The 12,263-nt window shown below is 43.4% G+C and overlaps 1 protein-coding gene across 4 annotated transcripts in view; it reads right to left on the reverse strand.

Annotated features, from left to right (window-relative positions):
• The window catches only part of STK32A (serine/threonine kinase 32A), an 83,893-nt gene extending 72,688 nt beyond the window's left edge, over window positions 1-11,205 (reverse strand). For 3 of the 4 annotated variants that reach the window (XM_035105324.3, XM_088661851.1, XM_035105322.2), the window contains exons 1-2: window positions 11,024-11,205; window positions 2,243-2,409 (exon numbers count right to left, since the gene is read on the reverse strand). In XM_035105324.3, coding sequence (XP_034961215.1) covers window positions 2,243-2,294 — 52 coding nt within the window. In that variant the 5' untranslated portion in view covers window positions 2,295-2,409; window positions 11,024-11,205. Of the gene's footprint in view, window positions 1-2,242; window positions 2,410-10,624; window positions 10,720-11,023 lie in introns of those variants that run through there. The other variant, XM_088661850.1, reaches the window with a different exon arrangement.
• Window positions 11,206-12,263: the final 1,058 nt, after the last annotated feature.

Here is a 12,263-nt window from a genome sequence, read left to right on the forward strand (position 1 = left end):
CAGAACTTGTACTGAAAAAGAGCATTGCTCAACGGAGACAGTTTAAAAGCCTCTTTTTTCCAATGGGCAGGAACTGTTCAGGTCCTAGACATTTGGCACAAGAAAAACAACAACAGAGTTCTGCAACCCCACTGTATAACTTATATTTATACAGTGGTACCTCGGTTTACAAACAGTTCCGTTTACAAACGCCTCCATTTACGAACTCCGCAGACCCGGAAGTGTTTACATCTGGGTTCTGCAGCGTCGGATGTGCAGACGCGATCTGCGCAGCGCATGCGTGCGCAGAAGCGCTCTATCGGCGCTTCGCACATGCGCAGAAGTGTGCCTTCGGGAGTGAATGCCTTTGTTTACAAACGCCTCCATGGAATGGATCGCGTTCGTAAACCGAGGTTCCACTGTAAATGTATATTTATAATTCCAAAGTATATAGGTGCCATGCAAAAGTGAAAAAACCCTGGAATAAGCAGGTGTTGCATGAGTGAGTGTCATAGGGTTGAGTTTGCCTTGTGATAGCTCTGGCTTGAACTTAACAACAACAACAACAACAACAACAACAACAACAACAACAACAAGTTTTTTGGTACCCCACCCATCTGTCTGGGTTGTCCCAGCCACTCTGGGTGGCTTCCAACAGAATATACAAAAACACAAGAGAACATCACACATTAAAAGCTTCCCAATACCCGGCTGCCTTCAAATGTCTATATAATGTTTATCCCTTGACATCTGACGGGAGGGCATTCCACAGGATGGGCACCACTACTGAGAAGGCCCTTGCTCTGGATGGCTTTTCATCAGATCCCTTCCAACTCTACAAATCTATGATTTGACAATTCTATACTCTAAAAGGAAATCTGTATGCATCATTTAGAAGGAACAGCCAGAAATGAAAACCAAGGAGCTCTCCCATTTTTCCAAAATAAGCAGCATTCATAATCTGTGCCCAACATTAATAGGGATGCTGGCAAAGTTTGCCTGAGCCAGTCTCAAGAACAAGATCCAGGAGTTCATTAAATCTGACTTCAAAACAGAGGCAAGCCTTAACAAGCCCACAAAACTCTCCCCCAGCTTAGGCTTTGATCTGAGCTGGAGGAAAATGCTAAAGGGAGAGGACAGAACAGTGATTAGACCAAAAGCCCCTATTTCACCCCTGCGACATATTTTTCTACCTCCTCAAGTACTAATGGAGCCATTCGTGGTGGAGGTGGTGGTTGGAAGAAAGCACCTGAAAATAGGCATTGTGTGTGTGTGTGTGTGTGTGTGTGTGTGTGTGTGTGTATTAAGAAAATAGGCATAATGTTTTGAGTCCTTGGAATGACTCTGAAATACTGCCCAAGTTCTTCTGAATTTTTCAGAGGGAGGATTGGGAAGTTTGCTCATCCTAAATAATGATGTTTTACAATTTCAAAGTGCTAAAAAGAGCTGTTGTGCTAGGCAGGAAAAATCCAGGTTCAATTTTCCACTCAGAGAGCTCACAGCAGATAATTTAAAACAGTCATGATACACAAAACACCAGAGCTGATAAACAAGCAACAATAAGACGCAGAACTAACATCACAGAACCTTCAGTTGGTACCTATGCAATAACCTGATCGATATCCCTGAGCTGTGTGTTCCATGATCTGGACCACTGGTTCCACCGAGCTGACGTCTGAAAGAGGGAATGCCCAGAGCAGGGCCTCAGAAGAAGATCTTAACAAATGGACAATGCCATATGGGACCAAGTGGTTCTTAAGGGCAGGGATTAAGGGCAAGAGTGGGGAACCTGGGAGGTTGGGCTACAATTCCCATCAGCCCCCAGCCAACGTGGGCAATGGATGATGAGAATCACGTATTTAGGGCCACAGCTCACCATTCCTAGTTTAGGTCTTCCAGAGTCTACAACAGCACTTTGAATTTGGGCCTGGAAACTGTAAAATGCACCATCATTAGTAGTGCTGTCTACTTGCTTGCAAACCTGCTTTTTGACAGACCCTTTCCCAATCCCAAAGCTTCAAAGGTAGGCGTCCAAAAGAGCATCGGGCTGCAAACTAAATTACCACCCAAACCAGATATTCATTTAGTTCCCCAAAGGGGGAATTAACAACAATGACACAAATTAAAGAGATATCTGTGCTGCCTGGCCCGTGGCGGAGAGGCAGCGCTTTAAAAGGAGCTGCAATGTAGGATTTCTCAGGCACCTCTCTCTCCCAGTGTCTTACTGAACAAAGCTATTTCAAACACCACACAGCGTTCTTACCGTCTTCGTTCTCGTCAAATGGTGGTGACTTGCTGGAGGTGTTTGCGCCCATGTTGGATTTGGCTGGAAGCTCCTCACTTACACCATCCTTTAAATCCGAAGCGCTAAGAGCGAGTTATTAACTCACTCGGAGTTGGCAGATCTGTAGATCTTCCTGCCGGTGGACCCTGGTGGGGAGGGAAAAACAGAAAGGAAAGGGGGGGAGGGAACCACAGCTGACATCAAAATTGAAAAACTGTATGAACCACACAAATTTGTCACATTTTGACAGGAGTGTTAATAAAATATAAAAGGAAGGGGGAGAGGCCCTTAAAAAGGACACACAAGGGCACTGATGCTGACAGATTTTTTCCCTCTCCTAGGAGTAAACCTATTGACTTTTCTCTGACTACCTCAACAAGATCACCTCTACCTCTTTGCATGGTTCTACTAGTGTGGCTGTCATCTTGCTTTCTATGCAGAACAGCCAAGCTGGTATAAATTCCACTTGCTTCTGAAAATCTTAATTCTGCTTCGGACTAAACATGAGAAACAGAGGGCGTGCCACTTCACCTTTGCGGCTCTCATTTGAAAGGAAGCATATTAAACTTTCTTATTGTATGTCCTGAAACTCCCCAAGGAGGAACGCAGAACCATGCATTTATTTGATCTCTTATTCCTCCAGCGTGTAAGCAGAAACCTCTCTATCTGTGGAACAGTGAGAAATTTGGCTGTCATGATTACTTACTCAGTTTATAATCATGATCCCTGCACTGCTCCCATGAAACCATTTTTATCTTGGTTTTATAGTCCTCATTCTATTTCAATAAAATTTCAACAACAAAAAACCAGAAAGGCCCCGCCATGTATATAAAACCAGTTACCAGAAAGAGTCTGTATTCACATCTCTCTCTCTCTCTCTCTCTCTTTTAAAAAAACACCTGGAAGCTACTTTATGAGGTGGTTAAGTACAATGAACGCATAAATCAGGCTAGATATTTTTCATTATGATGCCTTGATTCATTGTCTCTTCCGCAGTCTGCTGGCTGCAGGACTGTCTGATATGCAACCCGGAAACAGGGACCGAACTTCAAGCATTTACGTGTAAACATAATTAATAAGGTCTCAACCTTGCACACGTAAATGCAAGCAATGCAGAAAAAGTTACTCTGGCCCCATCGAGTTTAGCAGGCTGAAAAGAAGTGCTTACCCACCTTGGAGGCAAGAAAAGGTTCAGCAAAGGGCAACCAAAACCATCAAAGGGCTGGAGCAGCTCTCCTATGAGGAATGCTTACAGCATTTGAGGTTTTTTTTAGTTTAGAGAAAAGGTGAGTAAGAGTTAAGGAGAGGCTTGTTAGAGGTGTTTAAGATACAAATGGTGTGGTCAAAGACATGTTCTCCCCCTGTGTCATAATACTAGAACCCAGGGCCAGCCAGTGAAGCTGAATGTTGGATGATGATACCAACTACTGCTTCTTTAAACTATGGGGTTCCTTTCCACAAGAAGAAGTGATGCTCACCAACCTTGGACAGCTCTAGGTAGGAGGACAAAGCATTCATGGAGGACAAAGCTTTCAATGGTTAGTAACCAAGAAGGCTATACTGTGAGTCTACTGAGCACAGTGTGCCTCTGTATACCACATCACAAGTGGGGAGAATGCTCATGTCGTAATCTCAGGTTTCCCATGGACATCTGATTGGTCACTGTAAGAACAGGATCCTGGACTAGATTGCTCTTTTGCCTGTTTGATCTGGCAGCACTCTTCTTATACTCAGTGAGTTGCCTTACTGAGGTCCAGATGTGGCAGTTCTCTGCTAGAGCCAACATTTTTAAGTCTTGATGTACCATTCAGATTCAGATTCCTACCTTTACCTATCCCCTACAACCCAGGGTGCCACCAAAACAGGTTATTTCATCCAGCAGCGTAACAGAGCTGTAGCGTAGCCAGTTACAAATCACCCCAAATCAGGAAACACACCACCTCCTCAACTTCCAAAAGACCAAGAGGGTGTATGTTTCCATTTGTTAATTTATATGTGGAGATATATAAATAATTACTATCATTTAACTAGAAAAACAGTACATCTCACCATTGTCGGGGCCCAGGGGCCTGCAGGCCTCTTAAGTTTGCTATCCGGGTACTAACTATTGATGGGATACTTTGAGGTTCCCACTTTCCTTTCTTAGGATTATCTCGCTTCAAATTGGACTTGGACCAGACAGCCCTTCAAATACAGGGCTGACCTCTGTAAAGCAGGAGATATCACCAGTCTCCTGGGCTGGCTCTCACAGAACTGGAGGTTACGTGGCAAGGAAGGACGAGGACACAGGAAACTGCCACATACAGAACAGTGGTCCCTCTAGCTCAGTTTTTCTACACTGACAGTGGCTCTTCAAGATTTCAGACAGGTGTCTCTTCCAGCCCTGCTTGGAGATGCTAGGGATTGAACCTGGGCCTTCTGCTTGCAAGGCAGATGCTTTTCAACTGAGCCATGGCTCTTCCGCAAAGGACATTATCACAAAGGCCTGCATCAAAAGTGCACTGGTTATTTAATGATACTTTAGTTCTGTACCAGACTTATTTCATGACAATGGGCAGACTCAACTTTTTGCTCAGGGGGCCCCAAATCCTCTCAACATCTTTCAAATGGTGGGACTGATTCAGAAAATAATTGATGCACATGTTAGCAAAGCTTTTTCTGTTGTTGTGAGAGCTTGGCAAAGTTCCCATCATTTCAAAATAAAACAGAGGGGTAATTAAATACTCAGGAAGTTGAAACAAGCAAAATTGTCTCATGGTTGGAGAGCCCAGGTGAAATTCTTAAGGATTTGGGCATGGGTGAAAATTGATGAGTCACTCCCTTAAGTAGTTAAGACTTTGCAGATAATGGCTGTCTTTGGTTGGCTGAAAACCATTACAGAGGTAGAGAGGGGGTAATTAAAGAATCCTAAGTATATCAGAAGGAAATGGGAAAGAAAACAGAAGGACAGTCAAGCAGATTGGCTGAAAATAAGAAATTCTTTTCCCTGTTATAGTAGCATATGAAGCCAACAATATAAAACCTAATTAGGTAATGTAGCTTGAGCAGACCTTTCAGAATTCTGGAAATATTAAGGTTTAAGAATTGGCATGAAATGTGGAGGGTTGCCCAGGACCAAATATTCGCTTCAACTCAAATTTCTTCTGTTTGCTATACAACAGCTTTAGAATATTCTTCAGATATTCTGCCTTTTATGTTTTTTAAAGTACTACCTGTGTTTGTCACCTGGCCCAATTGTTTATCCCTATGTGGCTAACAAATTGGTACCACTCTGCTGAAGAGTTCTGTACAACCAAAAAGGGAAACAAAAGTTGTGTTCCTTCCCCACAAAAAAACACCTGTGTTTTTTAATAATTCAATAAAATCAGACAGACATTGTTTTATTGCTGCTGGCAGTACGGTACTATTTTACAGATTCTACTTAAGTTGGGGTTTGTTTGGGGTTTTTTTTTTTTTGCATGCTCCACTATTTATCTTTGTCCTTTGGCTGCTTATTTGGTCTTGTTGTGATGTTTTTATGCTTTTATCCACTCTGTACATAATTTCACATACTAAATACTAAAATTTCAACATCTGACACTGGCTCCCAACCACCAGCAGCAGCCTGGTCTTTTGATCAAGCTGTGGTCACGCTCCTCTCTTCTGGTCTTTCATATACATTTCTGTTTCAGGCTCTCACATGGAAGAGGGACCAAGCTGGCATTCTGCTGCTACACAGGGTAAGACCCAAGCCAATGGATCCAAATTACAAGAAAGGAGATTTTGACTAAACATTAGGAAGAACTTCCTGATGGTACGAGCTGTTCAACAGTGGAGTGGACTCCCTTCGAGAGGTGATGAACTCTCCTTCCCTGGAAGTTTTTGAACAGAGGTTTGGCTGGCCATCTCTCAGGGATGCTTTAGTTGAGATTCCCGCATTGCAGGGGATAGACTAGATGATCCTTGGGGATCCCTTCCAGCTCTACAGTTCTATGATTCTATCATGCTCTCCTACTACCTAAACCAGCTTTAATCCAAACAAGTTTAAAGGAAACTTGCTGCCAGGTGGCAGCAACACCACAGAAACCATTAAATACACACCTAGACTTAAACTCAGTTATACAGGCCACAATCCTGCACATAATTACACCTCAGCACCACTGGCGCCTGGTCTGTTGCCATCATTTTTTAGAAGCTCCCCTTAAGGTACCAGTCAGTCAGTCTTATGTATCCTCAAGAAATCCCATTCTAGAAGCTGCTACTCTCTCTCCTTAGTCCCTGTGTGAGTGAAACTCTGAAATGATGTTGGACTTATGGGAGTACAAAGAGCTTGGGAAGGAAGAAGCTTCTGAAGAGGGGCATCAGAAAGGTAAAACTTGATGAATGACATTTTTCTTTTTAGAAGGAAAAGCCTCAAGATCACACATATTTTTATAAGGTTCAAATTTTGTCTTGGGAGTCAAACAATGTCATGTCCTTTTGATACATTAAGTAGTGCTGACAATGGCCTGGTTTGCACGGCACAATAAGCCGAACTATGGCTTACTGGGGGTGCACAAAGGTGTGGGGTCCTGAAGGGGCTTGCAACCACTTTGCTCCTAACCAGCTTTGCTTCTGCGAAGCCCTTAGTCTTGGGGTTCAGCTCTCTCCTTGCTAACCACAAGCTATAGCCAAGAACAAACCTTGGCTACAGCTCACGGTTAGTGTAGAGAGAGCTTAACCATGAACCATATTTGGGAAGAAGCACTTAGCCAAACCCTGTCTTAGCACAGCATGGTAGTAAATAAGAGGGAAGTTCAAAGCAGTTGTCCTGGTAGGTCATAGCATGGACATGCAATAAGTGAATCAGGACAGTCATGAAGCAAAGCCACATTTTCACAGGTATTGCTATTAATAGCCAACTCTTCCTTTAGTAGGCTCAAAGCAACTTTTCCTGGTTTCAGTGACTGTTCATCCAGGTACAGAACAGACCCATACCTACCTAGCTTTAACAAAGTAAAAGCATTAAGTGTCCCTGGATTATTCATTCGCACCTCAGTCTGACCAACCTCTGGCACATATTAAATGAATGCATGACCATTAACAGCACAATTTTCTCTGTTGCTGATTGTATCCATCCAGTTCACACATGCAAAAATGCACTCGGCAGCAGCCAGGGCTTCTCATGTGTAGAAGACAACAGGGTGTGTGAACTGAGAATGAAACATAGACTGCTCTTAATATTTTTAAACCCCATTATTTCAGCATAAAGCATGCTCTCACTATTGATCTAGTAGTAAAACAAAAGTGCAGCCATCAGCACAACCATTTCACAGGGACCAAATGTGCAAAGAGCTGAGATTTGGCTGAAGGCGCTCAGGAAAAAAGCGTAACTTCCCTCATTTAGGGGAGGCACCCTAGTTCAGTGCTAGAGCAGGAATGCAGAAGTTTCCAGCACCTCCAGTTAAAAAGGTCAGGTGGAAAGTGATGGGAAAGATCTCTCCCAAGACGCTGGATAGCAGCTGACAGTCAGGGTAAGCAATACTGGGCGAGATGGATAGACATTTTGACCTGATTTAAGGCAGCTTCCTCTCAGGCACCAGTGAGTCCTCTCTCCAAAGCATGTGACAAATCTCAGAAAAGTCCTTTTGAAGTTCAGATTGCCATAACCTGTACTAGAAATGAACCTGTACTAAAAACAGCAACCTGCCTTATTCCAAAATCAGAACCTTTGTCCACCTAGTCCAGTATTGGCCACACTGACTGGCAGCAGTGTTCCAGGGTTTCGGGCAGTGGATGGAATTCCTGGAAATGCCAGGAATTGAACATGGGACCTTGCACATGCAGAGCATGTGCTTCGCCACTGAGATATGGTCCTTCCCAATAAAGTTGTTTTAGTGAAACGGCGAAAAATGACCTAGCCCACTAATTAGTTAATTGTAATAATAATAATAATAATAATAATAATAATAATAATAATAATAATTTATTATTTATACCTCGCCCATCTGGCTGAGTCTCCCCAGCCACTCTGGGCGGCTCCCAATCGAATATTAAAACAATACAGCATTAAGTATTAAAAGCTTCCCTAAACAGGGCTGCCTTCAGATGTCTTTTAAAATTAAGATAGCTGCTTATTTCCTTGACATCTGATGGGAGGGCGTTCTACAGGGCGGGTGCTGCTACCAAGAAGGCTCTCTGTCTGGTTCCCTGTAACCTCACTTCTCGAAATGAGGGAACTGCCAGAAGGCCCCTCGGCGCTGGATCTCAGTGTCCGGGCTGAACAGTGGGGGTGGAGATGCCCCTTCAGGTACACAGGACCGAGGCTGTTTAGGGCTTTAAAGGTCAACACCAACACTTTGAATTGTGCTCGGAAGCGTACTGGGAGCCAGTGTAGATCTCTCAAGACCAGTGTTATGTGGTCCCGGAGGCTGCTCCCAGTCACCAGTCTAGCTGCCGCATTCTGGATTAGTTGCAGTTTCCGGGTCACCTTCAAAGGTAGCCCCACATAGAGCGCATTGCAGTAATCCTTCTACTATTCTTTTCTTCTTCAAGATAGCTATGAAACAAAACACCTTGGACAAAGACCTTCGGGTATAAGGTGGTATATAAATTAAATAAGTAAGTAAAAATAATACAGTCATCTATTTTGAAACAACAAAAATCTTGCTCACAGAGAAGGAAGCATTGGGAGAATGCTTTCCCCCTTGCAGTGAAAAATGCTACAGTAAAGATTAGTGTTTTTCCTGACCTGAAGAGCAAGAGGAAAGGAAAAAAACAGCATGCATGACATTATGCGGTGATATAATCCATAAAACAGGATGCTAAAATTATGTCTTATCATAAGTAGCTATAAAAGTCAGTTGCCATATCATTTATGTGCACTTGTTAAATAGAAACATACAAGCCTTATTGATGTCCCTACTGGTAGACCACTGACACACAGACATCTCAGAAGGGATTCAGGCCTCGTCTTTCAAAATTGTGGGTTGTTTGGGGGCTTTTTTATTTGCCAGGTTTGGGTAGTTTCAAGGATACTTCGTGACTCTGATGTGCATGTTGTTATTAAAACCTTCTATTACTTATCACCCCAGTTTAGGGTGGTTTCTTTTCACTGTGTTCCCGATTTATGTTGTTTAATCCTAAATATGTTTTCTTAGATGAAAGTCCCACTGTGTTCAGTAGGGTTTGCTTCCTACAAGTATATTTAGAATTGCAGCCTAACGGAGACTTACTCAGAAGTAAGTCCCACTGAGTTCAAGGTTAAGTGGGTATCGGAGCCTGCCTAAATCTTTTAAATGACTGCTATCTTCCTAAAGTTTTTTTTATCCCTATTATACAAATTATAATCAAAATAAAGAACCCTCCACAGAATCTCCAGAGGAAATCAAAATGACAATGTGTTGTATAAAGTGTTTCTACATCTATTCATGCATGCAATTTTTTTGAAGGGTGATAAAAATACCAAGATTTCATAGCTAAGTGGCAGGGTTTTGAACATCTCATGAGGTGATCTCCAACTAAATTGTATCCAGAGGAGACCTAGTGAAATTAAAAAGCTTAGGTATCTTAAGAACACTGATTTCAATGGGTCTCCTCTGGGTATGATTAGCTTTGGAGAGCACACATACTAATTTTTTATCTGTCACAAATATACATTTTAATGGCTTGGATAATTGAGAGACAGGAATCTATAAGCCCTCGCATACTTTGCTACGGCCTTTGTCGACAATTCAAAACATTGCTGAACTTTTATTAATCGGTCACTGCACATCTCCTCAGGGTTCCAGCTTTTTAATGCTCTGATGTTATCCGTTTATTGATCACAATATTCATGGTTCCATTAATGGAACAGTAAACAGACTTATAACTGGAGAAGAGAAAGGGGGAAAGAAGGGAACTTAGTATGGGGGTAAATCAAAACCATTGATTTAATTAGCATAGCACTTCCTTGCTGAGACCCCATGCATGCAAAGATGTCAAAGTAAAACCATACTTGGCTCTTTTTTAAAAAGTTATTCAGCTGCTGAGAATGAAAATCATGAAATAAAAATCATGGCTTTATGCTAAAGCTGTTGGATTTGTGTGAATTAAATAGTTATTTCGAAGAAAATGAATTATAGTTCTACAGTTTTTAAATACTTTAAAAGAAGGTTGGGGAGATGCAAATATAAAATACTGTGGTTTAGGAAGAAACTTGGTCATTAAAAAAACCAACCCTTCCTTCTCTAAAACTCTTATACTGAGGCTGGGTCTAGCTAGACACATCAAAGATGCGTTTCAGTTCAAAGCGTTGTAAATTTAAACAGGGAAAACAGGTAGGGAAAAGGGGGCTTCACAGCGCCATCTGGTGGCACAACGTTATATCGCATATACAACGCATATAAATCGCTTTTTATTTACCAATCTAGCTGAGTCCCTTTTAGGTTTGATCCACTGAAACCCTTGAATTTCAACCCATACTGTTCCACAGTGTTCTGACCCCAACTTGGTTCTGATACCCCTGCAGATGCACACAAGAACAAAGACTTCCGTTAAAAGTATTCAGTTAGCTTGACCCATAATTACTCTTTCAGGGCTTGTCCTGCTACTGGTAACTGCAACTGGAGTTTTCGCTAGGAATATGTAAACATTCAAAGTTGCTAACCATGAGCGGGGGCGGGGGGAGTTAACTTCTCTATAAGCCAGCATCTTTATAAAAGAATGCCCCAAACCTTAGGGGCATCGATAAGCGAGAGAGCGCGCCACTTCCTGCTTGGAAACCTTAGAGGGTGAAACGAAAACAAAAGCTACCTTTCTTACCTTGTTTTAGGGAGGGCAGAAAGACCAGAGAACGGAAGCCAGCATCAACCACAACAACCTGAAGCTGCAGAGCAAGAGAAACCGGGAGAGGTGAGTGCGCTGGTGCAGATTGACACTTTGTGCGTGGCTTTTGCCTCTCAAGGTTCCTTTTTGCAGGATCTCGGCTGGAGGCAAGGACACTTGGGAGAAGAGCCTGAGCCGCTATTGCAGGGAAGTTTCCCCTCTTGCAGATTGCAGGAGGAGCCTGCGGTAGTCACAAGGGGGGTGAAACAAACCAGACAACAGCAACGGTTGCAAAGACGCACATAAACGCGCACAGAGGACAGGAAATAAAAAAAGTCTGAAGGAGAGGAGAGCGAGCAGGAGGGGGTCTTCGGAGAGAGATACGGTAGAAGCAGCGGCCAGCCACTGCAACTGTAGTTAACGCTGTGATCGAATTGGCAGCGATTCTGCAACTGCAGACGAATCAAAAGCACGCCGGCCGGGTCCGCCTGACACACCGTGTCGTTTAAAAGCTTTATGCAGATCAGCACTTTCCAGAGATCCCTTGAGTAGTTGCTTGTCATGCATGGGGGCGAGGACAGTATCCCTTTACCCCCTTTTTTTCCCTAGGCAGGAACCCCCAGCATCCCAATGAAAAAGCATGAAAAGAATGCAAATGATGCTGCAAAGACTGTTACTGGCGTTTCATTGGCAAAGAGATTTAGGACCATTGAGCGAGAATCTCCTCTCCGCCCCCAGATATCTGCATTAAAACCATGCATATCATGCAGCACTTTTCGTGTCCCATGCACGGTGGCTTCGGTTCCGGCCAGGAACCGAGCTAGCTCTTTTGGCCTGAATCCAGCACGGCCTGTAAGCGCACAGGTAGGGCTAATGGTTCGTGAAATTGCCCCCGGGCTTGAAAATAACTTAAGGACGTGCCTGCCTAGGTACTGCGAGGGGCATCAGGACCAATGACATGAAGCCTGCATAAGCCATCGGTTGTTCACGTTTCTCTGAGAGGCAAGAGGAGAGCCACTTCCTTAAACCGTGCAATCCCTTCTTCAAATTGGAGGAGGGCGTGTCAGCCTCTGAGCTCCTGAAACGTAGAATCTGAGGACCGCTTAGGACACAGGAACCTTGGATCAAGTGCATGGTGGGGGTGGACGACGTGGTCCTTGGAAGTGCTACTTTTGCGCATCTGCTTTACCTCTAAACTGCGCAGTTAAACATTAATTGGTGTGGTTATTCAGCTGCT

Source organism: Zootoca vivipara, chromosome 2 (assembly GCF_965207765.1).
Source record: "Zootoca vivipara chromosome 2, rZooViv2.hap1.1, whole genome shotgun sequence".
NCBI lineage: Eukaryota > Metazoa > Chordata > Lepidosauria > Squamata > Lacertidae > Zootoca > Zootoca vivipara.